The 22,352-nt window shown below is 38.5% G+C and overlaps 2 protein-coding genes across 2 annotated transcripts; both read left to right on the plus strand.

Moving 5' to 3' along the window:
- Positions 1–427: 427 nt before the first annotated feature.
- On the plus strand, positions 428–18,371 carry LOC149233210 (uncharacterized). The gene is made up of 6 exons (XM_089382123.1): positions 428–639; positions 16,178–16,339; positions 16,477–16,485; positions 16,826–16,892; positions 16,978–17,109; positions 17,319–18,371. Exons 1-6 carry the CDS (start codon positions 428–430, stop codon positions 18,369–18,371), a joined length of 1,635 nt encoding a protein of 544 aa, XP_089238249.1.
- A 14-nt stretch (positions 18,372–18,385) lies between these two features.
- LOC149233211 (uncharacterized) lies at positions 18,386–19,333 on the plus strand. Its single transcript, XM_089376680.1, has 2 exons — positions 18,386–18,525; positions 18,798–19,333. The coding sequence occupies exon 2, from the start codon at positions 18,918–18,920 to the stop codon at positions 19,260–19,262; it is 345 nt and encodes a 114-aa protein (XP_089232806.1). The 5' UTR covers positions 18,386–18,525; positions 18,798–18,917; the 3' UTR covers positions 19,263–19,333.
- The last annotated feature ends 3,019 nt before the right edge of the window (positions 19,334–22,352 follow it).

Below are 22,352 nucleotides of genomic sequence, written 5' to 3' on the forward strand. Positions count from 1 at the left end.
ATCAGGAAAGGCAGGGAGATGAGAAGAGGCAAGGACGAGAACGAATGGGAGATGGTGACACTGGCAGCGTCTCGGGTTTGAAAAATCAAGGAGGGAGCGGGAACTACAGGAATAGAGGAGGCAGGGGAGGTAGACGGGGACAGCGTGGAAGGGGCAGGGGAAGATCAGGAAATTACAGAAAGGAACATATAACAACATCTGAAAGAAAAACAAGAAGGTCCTTTGGGAAGAAGGTTCAGTATGCAGAAAGAGCATACTATGAAAACACAAACAAGGACATTAGAAGGATGATACAACAAATGGAAGAGGAGGCAATTCAGGGACAATCTGAATCTGAAATGGAGGACTGGGAATACCTTCTCCCAGACCCAGGAAATACGAGGGGCGCATGTCTCTGTACAAACAGTCGCTGCATGTCTACTGGGTAATGAAGCGACTGCTAGCGAAGGCAATGGAGCAAGTAGCCAAGGAAATGGCTGAGCTGTCTCAAGGAATACCAAACTTAAAGAAAGAACTGAGGAATATCCAGATAACTCTGTTAATGCAGGATAAAAAGATGGATGAAATTCAGCAGCAGATAAAGGCCTGTCACCCAGACATCAAAGGAGAAATGGAGCAGCAAGCAGCCAATGTAGCTCAGTAATGGAAGATATGTATTAAATTTTGTTGTTTTTCATGAGTTCAGTAGATTTTAAACCAGCATCTTTAGTAGTTATGGAAAATCTTAGTATGCAGATACGAAATTATAAAAACCTTTATGACTGTTTAGTTCACTTAGCATGGACAAGAAGAATGTGGATATTTTATTTTTGGATGGCTGTAAGGAACTTAAGGTGGCCAATAAACCCGGTTTCCCCACGGGGCGGGTTGAGGCCACCATGAATATGTTATGGTTTTGACCTGCAGTAATAGAAAAAAAAAAGGGTCCCTCCTCAGTTTACAAAAAAAATAAAATAATAAATAAATAAATAATATTAGACAAATTAGTATTTCGGCCCTTTTTCCTATCCAGCCAAAAATAGCCGTTATCTAGCCATTTTTTCCCTTAGCTATTAGAAGGTCTGGACTCCCTATTTAACTTTCTGCTATTATCTGATTTTTCATCTGGTCCTGATGATGAACCACATTGGCTGGTCCAAAACGCGTCGACCTAAATCTACCAATGTGATTTCTTCCAAAATTATTTTCAAATCCGTGTATGACACAATCATCCTCAAAACACCATGCAATCTCACGATATCCCTAATGAAGACTTGTGTTGCCTCACTTGCTAAATAAGTAGTCTTCACTGGAATGAAGTGAGCTAACTTTCTCAACCTATCGACCACAACCATGATAGAATCATGCTTCCTCTATGTTCTCGGAAGACCTATAATGAAATCCATGGAAATGACCTCCCATTTCCATTTTGAAACTAAAATAGGTTGTAGTAGACCACCTGGATGATTACACTATACTTTCACCTACTGACAGTCCAAACATCTAACCACAAACTCTACCACTTCCTTCTTCAGACTTGACCAATAGTAGAACTTCTTCATTGTTGTCAACGTCTTCTGATATCCTAAGTGCCCTGAATATGGCTTGACATGAAACTCCCTCAAGATAAAATTCTTGAGCCCACTGACATATGACACATAGATCATGTCCCTAAATCTCACCAAACCATTTGACGTGAGGTGATAGTCTACATCCTGATTACTTGTAGCCTGTTGTAACATGTGCCTAAGCTCCTTGTACCTATCATCCTGTTGGACTTCTTGTAAGATATGATCCTATCAATGTATCCCATAAGAGCTCACTACTACAATATGGTTCATCTGCACTCTCCTACTAAGAGCATATACAACCCTATCCTCCTTACACTTAATGTATCTCATCTCAAAGTTGAACTCAATGATTGTGTCCAACCACCAAGCTTACCTGGAATTCAGGTTTGGTTGGTTGAAAAATTATCTCAACCCACCATGATTTCTCATCAATACAAACCTACTTCTAAGAAGATAATTCTTCCACATCTTCAAAGCATGAATAATAGTTTCCAACTCAACAACATGAGGCACATAGTTATGCTTGTGCTCATTTAACTTCCTGGAATCATAACACACCACCTGTCCCTCCTTCATCAAGACCTCACCAAGTCCTCTCTTCCAGGAATTGGTACACACCACGAACTCTTTGTCTGGATATGCAATCCTAAGAACTGGAGCATTGGTCAACAACTTCTTGAACTGCTCAAAATAGGCCGCACACTCCTTTGTCCATTCAAATTTATTACCTTTTCTTTGCAATGATGTAATAAGATATGCTATGCATGAGAAGTTATTATTGAACCTCCTATAGTAACATGGTATCCCCATGAATGATATGACTTCATCAACATTCTTAGGAGCTTCCCACTTCATGATAGCCCTTATTTTTTCTCGATCCACTGTCATGCCTTCCTTGGAGACAACATGTTCTAAGTATTTACCTCTATCTGAAAGAATATGCACTTGATAAGCTTAGCATACAACTGATGCTCTCTTATCAATCTCAACATTGCTTCTAAATGTTCGACATGCTCTTACTCATTCTTGGAATATATCAATATATCATCAATGAATACATCTCAAACTTTTCCAGATAAGGACACAATACACTCTTCATCAAGCACATAAAAATAGTTGGGGCATTATTTAAACTAAAAGGAACCACAACGAAATCATAGTGCCCATACCTGGTCCTAAGAGTAGCATTGTAGATGTCCTCTTCTTTGATGTGTACCTGATGATATCCTGATCTCAAATAAATCTTCAAGAACATTGTTGCTCCCTTCAACTGATCAAATAAGTCATCAATCGTTAGAAATTTGTACCTGTTCTTTATCATCATCTTGTTCAATTTACTATAATAAATGAAAAACTTGAGATTATCATCCTTCTTCTTCATGAACAATATTGGTGCTTCCCCTAGTAGAAACCCAATAGAAAATTCTACTTCTATGTTGGGAGGAAACTCTGATATCTCTACTATAAACACATCCTGAAACTATTGTAATAGAGGGTATCTCCTGAGGATTTCTGCACCCTCAACATCCTTATCGTTGTCACTAGAAATATGAACCAAAAACATTACACACCCTTCCCTACAACAACACTTAGCCTAAATAGTAGTGATCATCCTCACTGATGTAGACTTCTTCTTTCCTTACAAAATTATATTTTCCCCATTATCATCCATGCACTCAATAGCCTTTCCATAACAATCTACTTTGGTCTTGTGAAGATTCAACCAATCCATACCAAAAACAATATTATATGATCCTAGTGGAAATACATTTAGATGTGCTACTATAGGCATACCATTCAACTCAAATACACAAGCTCTTACCCAATGATGATCTCTCTTCTTAGTACCTATAGCCAACTACACCAACCAAGACTTTGCATGCACTTCTTTTCTCAAACCACACTTATCCAGCAGGTCAGGATTAACATAAATATAATTAGATCCAAGGTCAATGAAAATAGATACAGCTTTACCACAAAGCTTATCTTCCATCTCCATAATGGATGCTTGATGAAATGATTGCTTGTTGTCTATAGTTGCATAAATTTGAGGAATGTTATGACCAACATCCCCAACTGTTTGCACCTCCTCAACATTGTAAATCTGAGGCCTACCACCCTGGTATAATGGATAATCATTCTTGTGATGATATTTACCACATATCCAACACTGCAATGATCCCCTACCATCACCTCTAGTTTTCTTCTCTCCATGTTGTCACCCATGTCCCTTCTTAATTGCATTGAACTTCTTGTAAGGAGCAACATTTTATTTCTCACATGGATCCTGAGGTCTTCCGCACTTTGGTGGTCACTTCCTTTTAATTTTCTCATTTCCTTTAAAATCGCACTTACACTCAAATTTTCTCTTTGACTGCTCATAGTAATGCTTCAACTTTCGAATTGCCTCTTCTAATGATCTAGGTTCATCAAACTCAATATGGTCTCTATGTGCCACTGGAAACCCACTGAAGAATCTATGAAGCTTAGCCTTCTCATCCTTGAGGTAAGGCACATACCTTGACAACTCCAAGAACCTGCTAGTGTACTCATCATCTGTCAGAGAACCCATATGAAGCTTATAGAATTCCTTAGCTCTACCATCATAATACATCTTTAATAGGTACTTCTTAAAGTGTCTCTCGAAATCATCCCAAATCAACTCTTCTTCCCAACTTCCCTTAATGTTCTTCACATATTCCCACCAAATATCTTTTTCCCTTTGAAACTAAAAGTGGTTATCTTGTCTTTCATGTTCTGTGAATAGTTATTCAATATGAATAATTTCTTCATCCCAAGCAACCATGCCTCTACATCTTTTGACTTATTCATCCCTAAATTGAATGTAGGAGGCTTCACATTCCTGAATGCCTTTGGAAAGTACTCAATTCTCCTATAAGGATGATGACGGTGATGATGATGATAATGTCTACTAGATGAGGAACTTGAATGATGTCCATACATACCAATAGTCCTCTCATGCGTATCAAGTGATCTACCTCCTTTGATTGTATCCCCTTTATCCAACTTGTATTTGGACTCAGACCTGCTATGATAGGCTCCATTAGTTTTCTCTTCCTTCTCCTGAATGATCCTCAACTATCCCTGTTTTTGTAATTCTGACAAGCTCTGAAGAATTGATGCATTGAATTCTACCTATTTTTCCCGGGCCCTTGAAAGTATATCCCGAGCCTCAACAAACCTATCATTGTCTACTTTGCAACTTTTTATTTCTACCCTCAAACTCCTCAATGTATACGTTATACCAGGAGAATACTCATCTCATTTTTTCCCAAATTTTTTGTTGGGAGAGTCACAAGAACTGTAGTCTACCCTTTTTTTCTTTATCTATAATTTCTCTTCTTCCTACAAGTAGGCCATGTCAGATAAACAAAATAGATACCAAAATCAAAACCATACCTCATGAAGTTCAGGGGAGGCTTATCCCATCTAGAAATTAGCCCACATTAACATGATACATGTATAATAATAACCATATCAATATAACAAAATCATTCATGAACATCCCAACTATATACCATGACCCTATGCATGACAACCATAACCTTGACAACATCATATTTTACCCCAAGAGAGTGCAACCCACTCTGATACCACCCTATAACTGCCTCCTCCCACGTTTACCCACTTTCATTGCTTTGCCCAGGGCAAACACGAAATGAGGGTCACTGTGATAACACTCAACCTCCTATATTACCTTAAGGAAATGGAGTCAACAACTTGAGACTTTCTGACCTCCCTTAGGCGTTGCAAGACCTCTAGGAGAAACTGAACCCCTTAAAGTGTCCAACCCCTGAGTTAAATCTCTACTTCACTAACCTACAGCCTCAATCAATCGCTTTCCAATACCTCCAAGCAACTGTAACCCTCTATTTACTCCCATAGGATTTCTTCCCAATGACTATAGAATTTTTTAGTCAGTTCTATGCTGACGACCCCGAATTCTGAGCCACCTTTTCAGGGCCAAGACTCGGGTTCCTACCCAGAACTCACTGAAACTTCCACAAATGATGAAGCACATAGAAATAAGGCTTTCAAACCAAAACTTAAGCTAGGAATTGACCTAACCTATCCTAACTAGGACTAACATTCCGTCAAACACATGATGAACATGCAACCTATAGGTCATGAATGCATATCTGAACATAAGGATCTGAAAACTTATCTGAGGTTTAGCAAGAATTCTTTATTGCTTGTCACAATAGTTCTCATAACACCAATTAGGTCATGCATTCATTAACTAGACATCTATTCAATGAAATGTTATAAGATTCATACTTAGATATGTCATATAACTATGCTTATAACCAACATATAACCAAAGAGATAACAATGATATAACATCCATTAAATCCACATAATACCAAGTACATTTACTTATCAAAGACAAAATAAAATTAGCTCCTATTAACCATATGCAAAATCGAACCAAGTCAGGGACTTCCATGTACCACCCGCCCATAGATTGGGCTTAACCAAATCTTTTTTCAGCCAATCACCCCCATGCCATATTCCAAGCATGAATGTGGAATCTCATAGGATAAACCAATCCCTAAACAACCAATGGAATCCAAAGGTTAAACCACCTCCACCCTCACCATATCGTGATCGTGCCATGATCTCACGCAGACCAGCTCTGATATCACAAAACCAAATCGAGCTTGGATGCCTCATAATTCCTTCACCATCCCTTAAGGAATTTTCTTGTCTCTACTCACCTACTGAGGGCTTCCCAAATAAAACCATCTCCACCCCAAACCCTTGGGATTTTCCTGAGACGACATCACTTGGATCCAAAACCTTCCAAAAATCAAAATCTCAACCGAGAAAAAATCCCATCATACCAGGCCTATCTGAAGACTACAAGGCAAGGATAAAACCATTGTTAAAACTTGGAAAAATCCATGCCACCAACAAAAATGAAACAAAATACACACATGCACATACCAGGCATGCCAAAACCATCTAGGAAATCATACATGCAACCTGTTATGTGCAAGTATTCCTGTTGAAGCTGCTTCATCCAACCTTTCCTTGCTTGATCCTTGCTTTCATTTTCTTTCATTATCCTTCCTTGTCCTTCCTTTGCTTGCTTTCTTTCCTTCTCTTGGTGCTCTTCTCTTCTCTAAAACCAATTCTAAAAATGAACCAAAAAAATTCTACAAATTGATGCTCTAATGTCTTTTTATTATTGTTGTCTCTAATTTCTTATTTTTTCCTTCAATTTTCTCGTCACATGCAACCTATGACTATTCACCTCCCTTTTCCCATATTTCCCTTTATTTTCATAAACAAAATTACAATAATACCTTTTTTCCTTTCAAATCCTTTGTCATTACCTTTTCCAATTCCCCATTAGCCACAATACACAACAAGTCATGCCCACTTGGATATTTTTCCCAACATTCAACTTTGGATAAGTGTCCCTTTACCTTGGTCTTATTTTTCCTTTATTAACTTTTATTACATGAACTTTTAACCCATGGATGATACAATTAATTAGCATATTTATGCAACTTAAAAAAAGAAAATGTTTTAACATATAAGGTGGAGGTTGAGGTGGAGGAGAATCCATGGAAATGTGCTATGGCCGAGGATGCCCTGGTTGATCAACTTCCCCCTCAGATGACCTCGTAAGCTCATTCATGTAGTTGGGACATGTCTACATGTTATCATGAACTTATTAATATAAATTATAAAATCTAATATGACTATTTTAATGTAAATAATTATGCATAATTTTACATAAGAGTCAAATATTTCATATATAGATATACCTAGTCTGTGTCATTGATCCGAGTTGACTAGAATCTCGGATTTAACCTAGATTTTTTACTTTCATGATGTTGTTAGAATTCCATTTAAAATAGCATAAAGGAACATATATGCATGTTGTAAAGAAGAAGGAGCATGACAATCATCAACAACATAAAATTCAAGACGTTGGTAATGGAGTTCGTCCAGGAGGGACTACGTCTCTGGGCCCAGTGTCAAGATGGTATAGGCTGCTGCATTAAGCGTTGGAAAGAGTGATGATTACATGCATGTGTTTTCTCTATCATACAAGTAATATGCCCTCACGGAGGAGTGGCTCCAAGAGATGTTTCACTACAGGAACTCTCATTCAAAAAAGGACTCCTATCAGTATGACATAATTTGACATATGAAAATAATGAGCATCCCGCCAATCATGGGATCAAAGGGATGTCAATTTAGACATACATGACTAAAACATGAGTATCTCGTCAACATGATGAAAAAGGGATCTCAATAACAACATGACAAGAAGTACACCTCACAAATGATTCGGCATCACATCAAGAAGGAATCATGAAACAAGAAAACAAGATCCCACATCAAACATCAAACATGGATCTATGCAGCACAATGCAACTCATAGCAAAAGAAGTACATGAACACACTGCATATACCTCACATCATGGGGCCATCTGAAGAAAAGGATGTCAAATTGCTGAAGCTGGTCATACCATCAATCTTGCGGCGTCGAATCTCATGGAAATGGTTGTTCACACATGAATGCTAACACCTACACTCCACTTTGAAAAGTGGCTGAAAAATGAAATGATGAATGAAAAATATGAATGCACCATCGGATTTTTGGCATCGAATAGGGTAAAATCGACTGTCAAATTTTTGAATTCTATGAAAATGGAAATCTGGGGCTACATGAATATTATAGATTCCCCCTAGATTCCTCAAAGATTCCCTCCTTCGGGTCATATGAAGATCTTCTACTCATATCAAAATTACGACTGTGCCATCAGGTTCGTGTCGCTGAGAGGTGTAAGATCGACATAAAATTTGTCCAATTTGGACACTAGAAAAATTTCGCCCTCCTGAAAATTTGGCTCAGTCATGGTTCCACCTACAAATTATTAAAAAATATGTCTCGATTTCCGTGTTCCGCCTTGGCCTCTGCGCACTGTGCAAATGAGGGTTTATATAATGTTTTGTGGGAAGATATTACAATGAAGTTGTTTGGCGCATAGGTGAAATATGGAAATTGGTTAAGGGGAGGTCGGGGGATTGAATCCCGCCTCCCCACAGAATCCACGTACATTTATTTATTTTGGCACATTGTTATTATCCATGCGGTTTGTAACAGTTAGATGGTGATATTTTGGGCCTGTTTGTTAATACGAAACCGTTGACATCAACGCATAACCCATAGCACAACGAAATTTTTGGTTAGTTTATATAAAATGGGCGGAGTTTTGTTTGGTGTGACACATGGGGTCGCCCGGTGGGGTCTGGCCCATGTGGGACAGGTGGATTCAATCATTGTTGGCTCCACATTATATGTCATTATGTTTTTATATAACCCATATATATTTAATATATGGTGAAGTGGGGTGGCGGGGGTGGTGGCCCGCCACCTTTTTTTAGTTTTTATTTTTTTTTTATTTTAAAAATAAATGAACATTTTAAATTTGCTGGAAAATAAGGGTTATTGAGCAAACTAAGTAGGCCAAAATTTTTCTTGCCTGGTGGCCGAATTCTGATGACCACTACTGGTGCAATTTTTAGGTTCATGAACCCTGCCACTTAGCAAAGTCAACCCTGAAATTTGACTGCCTCTAACTTTTGCATACGAGCTCAGTTTGATGAACCGTTCACACTGTTGTGATCATGATGACGAGATCTATGCTCTGGTCTTGGTTTGAAAACATTATGATCACTTTGATTTTTGACCCTTTCTAAGTCCTCTGGGATTTCTGCCGGTGTCTACAACCACCTGGATCAATCCTCCCCACTGAGGAGCTTTTGGTCCTCCAAAACCAAGAAAAAAGTTCCACAACTTCTCTATACCCTGTCTGCATCACAAGTGTCCTGAAGAATTCTTGCTTCCATCTCCTTCACCTTTGTTCTTTAGAGCCTTAAGCAATGAGACGACACCTGCAACCTGTAGTACATTTTTTTGCAAATTACATGCTTGAATTTCATGACCAACTAATGACCCCAACATCCCATACTTTCCATGAGTTTATAACACATACTCGGTGGTCAAGTTTACATCGAAATGGAAACAATACCCCAGCTACAAAAACAAGGCCAACATATCATTGTTGCTTGAACAAGTGATGGAAAACACATCATCACTGCAACACATGGTTTACAAAAATAATGCCAAACCCTATTGTTTCTTTAACAAGTGATGGAAACACAACATCACTTTCACAATTTATCATGCAGCTCAAAATAAGACCAGACATCATTGTTGCTTAACAAGTGATGGAAAACATATCATCACTTTTACATTTTAAAATGCAAAAAATGATTTACAAAAGCACAACCATGATAAGCTAACATATCTAGAAACCGTTTTTCACTTATTGATGTGAATGGGTCATCCCCCTATGGTGGTTTTTCTTTTCGAATAACCGTTTCATCTGGTTCATGCACCGACACTTTGTCTTTAAGGCACTTCTCTGGATGGAGCCTCCAACATGTGGCTCTTTGATGACTACCTCTGTCGCAATGACTACAATAGGTCTTCTTCTACCAGATCTGCTTTACCTTCTTCTTTGCCTGCTGTTGGTAGTGTCTTTCATGCCTCATCCTTTTGTGTGCTGCTATTTTTTTCCAACACTTAGAAAATGTATGGTTATGTAATCCACAAAACGTACATGTTTTTTGATACCATGATTTACGTTCATCTTTAACAACATGATTATAATCGAAATGATCATTCGAATATCGAGACTGGTTAAACCTCTCCTTTCCATCTCTGGTGTAAGTATGGCGATGAGAGCTTGCCTCAGCTCTTTCCCTACAATGGGCACTGCCATGGGATGATGGGGATGTGTTCCCATCATTCTCTTTCCTTGACAATTTCAATCATATCTCAGAATCATATGACACCTTCGAGCATTCTCCTTCTATGTATCCCAAGCCTGCAAATTGAGGTTTATGCATGACCTCCAATGGCTGAGTTATGCCTTGGTTATTAACACCAAGCTATTTTTCCTCCTTGTACCCTATCCTGGTAAGGAGCCTAATGTTTGTCCCTGTAATTGGTATCTCCACATCTCCAACAAAAATCATACTATGTGAAGAAGAAACTGAAAGGAAACCAACCTCTTTTACCTTCCCTGTCGAGTTGGAAATAACTAATGAGGATTGCTCATCATCTATTGTTGGTGGTTCATTGTCTGTCTTGGCGCATTCCCCAACTTCCTTTCCGACATACCCACATCCACCTGGACAAGGTAATTCATCTACTTTGATGGGGTTCACAATAACTTTCCCATTAATGCTCAAGAATTTTCCTTCATACCCTATTTTCTTCAACAGTTTGGAGCCAATTCCTGTGGTATGATTTTCAAAAATAGCGAAATCATCATCCAGAAACATACATGAATTCAGGGAACTATTTTTTACCTCACATGGGTCACACTGCAGCTTTTCCAAGGCCTCGTCCTTGGCTTGCAGCTGTTGTAGCAAACTCTCCTTTTCCTCTTTCTCTTCATGTAGGAGCATCTTTCATTCAGTATTATTTGTTTGAAGATTCTGGTTGTTGTGCTTCAGTTCTTCCAGGGCCTCTTCCGTGGCTCACAATTGTAGCTGCAATTGGTCTTTTTCCTATGTCTCTTTTTGTAGAGCTTCATACATTATTTCCACTGTTTGGGAAATTTTTACCATGGTCTCGTACATTTCTTTTTCATCCTCTGTCACTGCACGTTCCATTGTTCATGCTTGCAATTCACATTCACGCAAAGACTGCTCTGATACCAAACTTGATCTGAGTTGACTCAACTCTTAGATTTAACCAAGATCTTTTACTTTCGTGATGTTGTTAGAATTGCATTTAAAATATCATAAAGGAACAAATATGCATGTTGTAAAGAAGAAGGAACATGACAATCATCAACAACGTAAAACTCAAGACGTTGGTAACAGAGTTCATCGAGGAGGGACTACGTCTCCGGACTCGGTGTCAAGATGGTGTAGGCCGTTGCATTAAGTGTTGGAAAGAGTGATGATGTACATGCATGTGTTTTTTCTATCGTACAACGAATATGCCCTCACACAGGAGTGGCTCGAAGAGATGTTCCACTGTATGAACTCTCATTCAAAAGAGGACTCCTATCAGTATGACATAATTTCCCATATGACAATAATGAGCATCCCACCAATCATGGCATCAAAGGGACCTCAATTCAAACATACATGAGTACAACATGAGTATCTCATCAACATGATGACAAAGGGATCTCAATAACAACATGAAAAGGAGTACATCTCACAGATGATTTTGTGTCACATCAAGTAGGAATCATCAAGCAAGTAAGAAAACAAGATCCCACATCAAACATTAAATAGTGATCTATGAAGTACAATGCAACTCATAGCAAAAGAAGTACATGAACACACTTTATATACATCACATCCTAGGGCCATCTGAAGAAAAGGATGTAAAGTTGCTGAAGTTGGTTGTACCATCAATATCGTGGCGTCGAATCTCATGGAAATGGTTGTTCACACATGAATGCTGACACCTGCACTCCACTTTGAAAAGTGGTTGAAGATAAAATGATCAAATGGAAAATTTGGATGCACCATCATATTTGTGGCATCAAATAGGGTAAAATCAACTGTCAAATTTCTGAATTCTGTGAAAATGGAAATCTGGGGCTACAGGAATCTTTTAGATTCCCCCTAGATTCCCTCCTTTGGGTCATCTGAAGATATGCTACTAAGGTCAAAATTCTAACTGCGCCATTAGGTTCATGTCGCTAAGAGGTGTAATATCGACATAAAAATTGTCCAATTTGGACATTGGAAAAATTTCGCCCTCTTGAAAATTTGGCTCAGTCATGGTTCTGCCTACCTCTTCTCTGGGGTCATGGTTCCACGTGCAAATTAATAAAAAATAAGTCTCGATTTCTGTGCTCCGCCTTTGCCTTTGTGCACTGAGAAAATGAGGGTTTATATAATGTTTTGTGGGTAGATATTACAATGCAGTTGTTTGGCGCATTAGTGAAATATGGAAATTGGTTAAGGGGAGGTTGGGGGATCGAATCCTGCCTCCCCACAAAATCCATGTACATTTATTTATTTTGGTGCATTGTTTTTAATTGTGTGGTTTGTAATGGTTACATGGTGACATTTTGGGCCCGTTTGTTAATACAGAACCATTGACATTAATGCATAACCCATAGCGCAATGGAATTTTGGGTTAGTTTATATAAAATGGGTGGAGTTTTGTTTGTTGTGACACATGGGGCTGCTCAGTGGGGGTCAGCCCACGTCAGCCAGGTGGGTTCAATCTCCACCAACTCCACATTATACATCGTTATGTTTTTATATAACCCATATATATTTAATATATGGTGAAGTGGGATGGCGGAGGTGGTGGCCGCCACCTTTTTTTTTAAGTTTTATTTTTTTTGTCATTTTAAAAAAAATGAACATTTTAAATTTGCTGGAAAATAAGGGTTATTGGGAAAACTAAGTATGCCACAATTTTTCCGACCTAGTGGCCGGATTCCGGTGACCACTGTTGGTGCAATCTTTAGGTCCATTAACCCTGCCACTTGGCAAAGTCAACCTTGAAATTTCACTGCCTCTAACTTTCACATACGAGCTCTGTTTGACAAACCGTTCACACTGTTGTGATCAGGACGATGAGATCTACGCTCTAGTATTTTTTCGATAGCATTATGATCACTTTGACTTTTGACCTTTTCTGAGTCCTCTGGGACTTCTTCCTGTGTTTGGAGCCACTTGGATTAGTCATGCGGGCCATGCACTCCAATTCTCACGAATGGCATCATGATACATATGTGTATATGTCAAAAGTTGATTAAAGGGTAAATTCGTGAGAAATGCATCATGATATAAGGGCACTGGTGGGTCATGAGGAAGTGGTGGTGGTCTCGTAATATCTCCATGTAATGCAACATGCACACTAGCCAATGACACCCACATGTTTTCAGCAATAGTCTCCTGCACCTCACCACCCACCTGTGACAATTCCTCTAGCTCTCAAGGTAATACCAAGCATTGAGAAGGTAGTCACAAGAATCTCACGGGTGGTGGTACATGCCCAGGGTTCCTATGAGCCTGATCATGCTCATAGATATGTCTCGTACTAGTACCATAAAAATGAGATTTTGTATCAGTGTAATCTGGCCTCATATGTAACAAAAAATATGGATACAAATGTTTAACAAAATAAATGGTGGCCTGGTCATGGTTAGGGAACTTTCCCCAAGCTCTAATGAATCTATCATACATGAAAGGGGTTGCATGAACATTACTAAAATATTTCAATGGGATCAGACCTTTATGTCTATCAGGGAGATTTGGAGGGATGTCGAACAACTCCCCCTGAACATCAATGTCCTTAGTGTCCTCTTTCACCACCTACCAGGAATTTGGGCCTCTAACATCATTCCTCGTGACCCTATGTATGAGCTGTAATATGTGGCTATGTGGGCCCAAGCTCCGTATGTATCGATCAACCTAGTCATTCTATCTAGAATCAAAGACAATGCAAGATGATTCGGTGAATTGGTAGGGATATTCTTTATCTCTATTTTGATCCGTGTATAATGGGTTGTAACATCGTCTAATGTGATCTAAGTTGTGGCGTCATCCCACAGAGGGATTGATATTGCACTTTGATCCTCAGCTTTGGCCTACTAAGGACCTATAAATCATAAACATAATTCAACATATATAATTAATAAACTAAAAGCATAATAACATATGCATTAAATTCAAACACATCAGTTGAAAAAAATTTAAAAATTAAAGACAATTTCAAGGCATAAACACATAAAGTTTAAAGAGGATTTAAAAATGAAGGAGGTTTACCTAAAATGGGTGAAGAAGGTCCACTAGATGTAGCATGGTCATAAATAGAGACAAAAACATTGCCTTTGACACTCCGACTGGTGTAAAAGGAAGGCTCTACAATGGGAACATGAACTCTCAGTGGGCTACATGATCTATCACGAGCCCAACCATGTATAATGAAACATTTCACACTATGATGGCCTACAGTTGGGGCGCATATATGGGATGCATCCACATATTACATATAATACATATAAAATAATCCGAGAAGTTTTTTTTTACAAAAAACCATTTCTAAAATCACGCAGAATAATCGAGCCTGAATTCCTGAACTTTAGAGTCCATTTTTTGATAACTTATCAACTAAAGTACATTCAGTTGCATGTAAACACAATCGAAATAAGTGATAAAATCTACCCTTGCACTTTTTCTTGTTTCTAAATAATCAATTTATTCATAGTGCATAAATATGTAAATATATATGTAAAAATTGAAATAAACCTATTTACAAAACTAATAAAATTTCATGCCAAACAAATACTACAATACACTTTACATTCTTAATGTTTGACTTTGACACATGACATGTACTAGGTGCAAACACACGAAGACAATATTTCTTGTACAACACACTGCATAATGAAATAATATGGTACAAATTAGAAACGTGAGTCTAAACGCTTTTATTTACTAAACAAAATGCACTTTTCGTAATAGATTTATCGTATATATAAATGATGCATTGTTAAAACATGAACTTATATATATTATGTTTTAAATAATTATGTTATGTAATACCCCTTTGTTCTTATGTTATTGTCTTGTTATATTTAGAATGAACTATTTTTAGAGTTGATGGTTGAAAATCCATGTTGGCTTGAAATGAATGTGAATAGTAAAGTCACTATGATATAATAAATAAAATTTTATTAATAATTGAAAAATTGGAAACTACTTAGAAAAGAAACGCTAGAGTATAGAGATTCTTGCCAAAATTTGGAAACCATAAATGATGGTTGAGATCAAAATAAATCTTCCATAAAATGACTCTTAAAAATCCTTAGGAGACAATAGATAATATTAATGAGATGGTAGAGAAAGATTTATTAAATCGATTTGCTTGAGAAAGACACTAAGTATGAGTGGAATAAATCACCGCAGAAGAGAATGGAGGGCTTTAAAGAAAAAGTAAAAACACATTTTTCGAAAAAGAAATGAAAGAAATACTAGGAAAGTGGGTTGGCAGACCCAACAAAGAGGGACACTGCTAAGGAAAAATATACTAGGGAAGAAAATGTATAAAATGCATGATCTCGGAATCAGTGAGGTTGTTGACTTTGAGAGCAAGCATATCTCAGCTCAGGGGGGAACCGATGGATTCAGTTTATGGTTAGGAGGAAAGGTTTTTCCCAAGTGTGATTCTAGTAGCAAACATGGTTAGGAATTTGTTTACATTCATTTTCTGAATTGGATTCTATTTAGTTTCATTGGTTAATGAAATTATATGTATCCAATTGTTAGAATGAATTCATGCAAATAGTTTACGAGTATCGTTTAATATTTTTTTTTGTTTAAAATCTTAGTCATATTATATGATAATAACATGTCGAGTCAAGTCTATATTGTTTTGCTCATAGGGGTTGATAACCTAATTTGTTATAAATTCCTATATTTACGCCGTAAGGCGTTTCCCTCTGAAATCAATTCTCCCAACTGCCTTTCTGTCATAATCCTGATCGTCAGATAGATTGTTAGACGATTAAATGTTTTTTGACCATCAGATGTTACTGGGTGCCTCGATCGGTTTTGTGGCTCCGCTGGATGCAACGAATCAGTTCGGTGGCTCCGCTGGGTGCATACAAAGTGGTGGCCGTGGGCCGACCGCGTGATCAGATCGGCGATACAGTGGAAATATATGTGTCCACTTACAGGTCATGGCGTAAGTGAGAGTCATGGCATTTGGCCCTAGGCCTGACATGAAGGTCGGGTGAAGCATCTTATGCATCTCTGTTTATCTCTATGTTCTCTTTTTCTTTGATTCTGGTTATCTGTAAGATTTCTCTTGTAAACTGTTGAATAGATGCAGCAGGTATTTTTCTTTGGTTTTGGTTATTTGTGAGATTGCTATTGTAGCAACAGATCTTGTAACCTGTGGGTATGGATTTTCAGACATATTTAAATGTTTAAGAAATGAATTTTACGTTTGACCATTCTTAGTAATCCAGTGATACGGTGTTGCTAGAATCTGGAAAATGGTTAAGGGGAAGCCGTGATAGAATCTTGAAAGTGGTTAAGACTCTGGCATAATTCTTTCGGGAACTTAAATTATTTCTCATTCCCAAATTCATGATAATATCTTTACTATTATCGTGTCGTTGAGACTTATCGTATCTTTAGAGACTTATTTTGTATGTAAATGTGTTTGTCAGGACGGTTCCGAACCCTGTCGTGTTCGAGGCATTCGAATCCCTAAAGGTCAGGATCCGCCTGAATTCAGTAAGAGTGTGATCATTAATGGGTTGCGTCTTCTAGTAGTAGAACATCCCGTAGATTTGTCGAAAATCTTTTGTTCGGCTATGAGTTGGTATGGCTTCGCCTGCACAATTGTCGCTTCATCTCCATCCCTCGTACCATTTCTTTGCGAAAGTTAAGGGTTTTGGAACTTAAAGGTCCTCCGGGTAATATGGAACGGTTTTTCAATGAAATTGATGAGGTAAGTGATTGTTTTTGATTTGGGTGTATTTTGGGGATTTTTCTGTATTTAAAATATATTTATATTAAAAAAACATTAGCTACAGTCAAATTCCAACAAAAGCTTCACATACTGAGACAACACCATTTTCGATTAACCATAACCATAATTTTTTTCACTGTTCATATTTTCACATCTATCTGTTTTCACATATATCATGTTGATTGCAGATTCCTTGGGAATTGGCTGAATTGAGTATTGATAGCGCGTTCATCACATCTACAAGTGCTTCGAGCAGCAGCATCCAGCCGGTTGATTTTCATCATTCAGAGAGGTTTTCTCATAGAAAGATTTCTAAGTCATCTGAGAAAAACATCTCCAGAGCTCAACAAGAAAATATCTCTAGAACCCAGCAACGCGTCATGCCAGTTTTCATCTCAGGCGCCCAGGAAGGGGTCATGCCATCTGTTACCTCCAGCAGCAATCAGCAGGGCAACATGCCATCTATTTTCCGTTTTCTCGGGTGGATAGGATCCTTCCTCACAAACGTGACAAAGATACAGCTGACAAATCTCAGTTTTCTACGAACACTCCCAATTGACTTTTCGGAACTTAAAATCTTAAGGCATTTAGATCTGTCAGGCTGCATTCATCTCGCTAGACTACCCAATTCCTTTCCTCAGTTACTGCAACTTCAATATCTGGCACTGCGAAACTGCAAGAATCTTTCTATACCAGAGGATATTATGGGAGAAATATCCACGCTTGAATATGTTGACTTCCAGGGCTGTGCTCATTTGGTGCAATTGCCCCTCGGAATGGCCCATCAAACGTCCTTAAGATACCTCAACTTAGTCGATACTCCTCTACTCCAATTGCCCGAGAACTTAGAACTACTGGACAAGTTAGAACAACTAAGCATAGGAAGTACAAATTTGACAGAGTTACCACGTTCTGTGGGCTCTTTGGTGCACTTAAAAGAGTTGATTCTCATGGAATGTCTCAATTTAATGTGCATCAGCGCACCTATTGAAAACCTGACTTATTTGGAAAGGTTAGAATTGTATCAGTCGAAAGTGCCCATCTTACCAGCACGAATTGCATCGTTGAAACATCTCAAAGTTTTGACTATATACAGTTGTCCAATAGCCAAGTTTGACTTTACTGCTAATAACAGTTCCATGGATACCTTGAGAGATTTCACTTTGAATGACACATCCCTATCCAAGATTGACATTCCTAATAGTGCTTGCCAAATTCCTGACTGTAAATGGGTGTATTGAACTGGCAACCCTGAATGTTGAAGGTTTGAGGTCATTGGAAGAGCTTAGAGCAGAGGAGTGTTGGAAGCTGCAGAACATAAAGGCATTGAGTCAACTGAAAAGGGTCAATTGTCTCCAAATTTCAACTCAGATTGGAACTATTTCCCATTCTTCGGTGAGCGTCTAAAGGATCTCTAACATCGAACAATTATTCATTAAAAAGCATAGCTGTGTATGCCTAGGGAATAATGGATAATAAGCTATGCCTATCATAGTTTCAATTTGAAAACAATACGTTTTATTTGTGCTGTGGATTGTTGAAGTTGAATTGGGGTTATTTGTGCAGACGTCCAAACATCAACTACCATATATAGTGAAAAATATGATATTAGATTTGAAGAAATAATTCCTTTCAACTTAAATCAATTCATTGTGATTTTCTTTCAGATCTTTGAGAAGGCATTGCGTTCTGAGGAGACTGCGCGGACTGTTGGAGAGCTGGATGCTACAAACACAATTACATCTCCTTTTGTGTTTCAAGAGGTCCATAGACATTTACCAGTGTTGATGTGCTTTATCACCACGAACATGGGGAGGAGTGATAGCTTTAGTGTAAGTTTTAGACAGAACACACGTCGTGGCCAACCTGAGGTGTATGAAACCGTCCGTGGGAACGGATCAGGTGGGAGAATGTTACATATATATATGTGGAAAGAAGACTCAAAGTTATTTAAAGATGAAAATTGCTACGACGAGGTCGTTATTTATCACAATAACCATGGCTACGATGGCAGTTGGAATGGGAAAAAATTGGATGCAGGGGAAGTTGATAAGGGATGGGTAATGGCATATTCAAGTGAAACCCAGGTTTCACAAGTTTGCAACCAAATCATGAGAGTCTGTTTGGGATGAGATCACTGTAAATATATTTTCAATTGTATAATGATACAATTACTGAATAAATTTTAATTTTAAAGATTTTATTATTTGGTTGTGTAATCATATTTTATGGTTTAAAATTAACCATAATAAAGATTTTATTATTTGGTTGTGTAATCATATTTTATAGTTTAAAATTAACCATAATAATTCACATGTTAAAATTTTTACGCCGTAAGGCGTTTCCCTCTGAAATCAATTCTCCCAACTGCCTTTCTGTCATAATCCTGATCGTCAGATAGATTGTTAGAAGATTAAATGTTTTTTGACCATCAGATGTTACTGGGTGCATCGACCGGTTCTGTGGCTCTGCTGGATGCAACGAATCGGTTCGGTGGCTCCGCTGGGTGCATACAAAGTGGTGGCCGTGGGCCTACCGCATGATCAGATCGGCGATATAGTGGAAATATATGTGTCCACTTACAGGTCATGGCGTAAGTGAGAGTCATGGCATTTGGCCCTAGGCCTGACATGAAGGTCGGGTGAAGCATCTTATGCATCTCTGTTTATCTCTATGTTCTCTTTTTCTTTGATTCTGGTTATCTGTAAGATTTCTCTTGTAAACTGTTGAATAGATGCAGCAGGTATTTTTCTTTGGTTTTGGTTATTTGTGAGATTGCTCTTGTACATGGTTGAATAGATGTAGCAACAGATCTTGTAACCTCTGGGTATGGATTTTCAGAAATATTTAAATGTTTAAGAAATGAATTTTACATTTGACCATTCCTAGTAATCCATAGTGATACGGTGTTGCTAGAATCTGGAAAATGGTTAAGGGGAAGCCGTGATAGAATCTTGAAAGTGGTTAAGACTCTGGCATAATTCTTTCGGGAACTTAAATTATTTCTCATTCCCAAATTCATGATAATATCTTTACTATTATCGTATCGTTGAAATATTAATACCTGTGCTGGAACTTCCTCCCCTTCTTTTGGGCTCATTTTTATTAAAATAACAATATCTACCTCTATATAATCTGGTTCAAGAAACAATTACAATCCATTGAGCTTCATCTTCTTCTTTTCTCTTAGTGTTAATTATAATTATAATGGGCGAGCACGAGGAGGTCCCTGAATTGACCGAGTTGCCTGACGATTTAAACTACAAAATACTGCTGTGGCTTCCAGTGGAATATATTTGTAGATTTCATAGCGTATGCAAGGAGTGGAATGCTCTCCTTTCATCAACCAAATTCATAAGTAAATGGGGAGAAGCGGCCCCCAACAGTATGCCATGGCTAGTTCTGCAAAATGCCCAATCCAAAATGCCTAATTGTTTGCTTTTCTGTGGAGGTCCCTGAATTGACCAAGTTGCCTGACGATTTAACCTACAAAATACTGGTGTGGCTTCCAGTGGAATGTGTTTGTAGAATTTGCAGTGTATGCAAAGAGTGGAATGCTCTCCTTTCGTCAACCAAATCTGCTTATCTCTGTGCTCTCTTTTTCTTTGTTTCTAGTTATCTGTAAGATTGCTCCTGTACACGGTTGAATAGATGCAGCAGCATGTATTTTTCTTTGTTTTTGGTTATTTGTGAGATTTCTCATGTATTTTTCTTTGTTTTTGGTTATTTGTGAGATTCCTCTTGTACATCGTTGAATAGATGTAGCAACAAATCTTGTAACCTGTGGGTATGGATTTTCAGAGAATTTAAATGTTTAAGAAATGAATTTAACGTTTGACCATTCTTAGTAATCCAGTGATAAGGTGTTGATAGAATTTGGAAAATGGTTAAGTGGAAGCCATGATAGAATCCTGAAAGTGGTTAAGGCTAAGGCATAATTCTTTCGGGAACTTAAATTATTTCCCATTCCCAAATTATAATGGTTATATATATATATATTGTTCTATGCCAGAGGAATCTAATAGTTCACCTCACAGGTAGCTATTAGTGAACTTCTAGGTTTACCTAGTCAAGAAGAATTTGGATTTCTCTGTTTTCTCAAAACTCACAGTAACTCCGAGTGAGAAGCTCTGCGTGGTGGATGCGATCTAGGGTTAGGCGAAGAAACCCTAACGGAGCCGTCGGCTCTGCACAACAGACACATCAAGCCGGCAAGAATAGCGCTGCAGCGTGACAGAGCTACAGAATCCTAGCAGAGGCAATGGATCAGCCTCAGGGGGGGGGCGTCAGAGCCCTCCCCCACACAACGCCCACCTGAATCTACAGTCATCTTTGGTTCAGTAAGTCAGGAAATACTGGACAAAGGGAAACAACAGTACAAGGAGGACAGTGAGAAGAATCACCAGACAAACAAGGACGGTCACGAGCCAGCAGGAAATGAAAGTCCAGATCAAAGGCAAAAAGTTTTCTCTTCTACGTGCCGACCTGTCGCCAAGGAAAGGCCGAGAATCGAGTTGCCTGGAGACATAATAGATGAAAGAATAGAGTACATGACCAAACACGCCCTCATTGGGAAGTTCATAGGCTTCTGGCCGATTGAACGAGCTTTATACGGTTGAATAGCGGCGAAATGGAGACCCAAAGGGGATGTTACCCTTCAGCTGGGGCCAAAGGGTTTCTTCACCGCAATCTTTGTCTGTCTAGAGGACAAATACAGAGTCCTGGAAGGAGGGCCTTACTTTTTCAATGCAGCAGGACTCTATCTTAGGGAATGGATTCCCAGATTCAACCCAGACAAAGAAGATCTTACTCGGGCCCCTGTCTGGATCAGACTCTATTCCCTTCCAGATGAATACTGGGACGAAAGAATACTTAAGGGCATTGGAGATAGAGTGGGAGAATACATCAGAACAGCCGAAGAAACTAAAACGCGTAAGTATATATCCTACGCACGAATCTGTGTTTTTATCCGCCTTAATGAAGCTCTGCTAGAGTCAATCACTCTTTCCCACAGAGATGAAGAATGGACCCAGCCGCTGGATTATGAGCACGTTCCCTTTAGATGCAGAAGATGCCATGCTCTAGGACATCTCTTCAGGGACTGCCCTCTCAATGTCAAAGACAACACCCCTGCACCCTCTGAGAATCAAAACCAGGATGGTTTCACCAAAGTTACTCATAGGAAATGCTCGCATAAGAAGCCTCAGAGTGGACCTAAACCC

This window comes from Pinus tabuliformis, chromosome J, assembly GCF_031772625.1.
Source record: "Pinus tabuliformis cultivar Carrire ecotype Pingquan chromosome J, CPIR1, whole genome shotgun sequence".
NCBI lineage: Eukaryota > Viridiplantae > Streptophyta > Pinopsida > Pinales > Pinaceae > Pinus > Pinus tabuliformis.

What these genes read in the sequence shown, in the direction of transcription:
- LOC149233211 (XM_089376680.1), top strand. Translation starts at nt 18,918, where the DNA reads ATGTGCTTTATCACCACGAACATGGGGAGGAGTGATAGCTTTAGTGTA.
- LOC149233210 (XM_089382123.1), top strand. Translation starts at nt 428, where the DNA reads ATGAAGCGACTGCTAGCGAAGGCAATGGAGCAAGTAGCCAAGGAAATG. An exon ending in CAAGCAGCCAATGTAGCTCA is followed by an intron (nt 640 to 16,177) that starts GTAATGGAAGAT and finishes TTTGACCATCAG; the next exon opens with ATGTTACTGGGTGCCTCGAT. An exon ending in TCAGGATCCGCCTGAATTCA is followed by an intron (nt 16,893 to 16,977) that starts GTAAGAGTGTGA and finishes TTCGGCTATGAG; the next exon opens with TTGGTATGGCTTCGCCTGCA.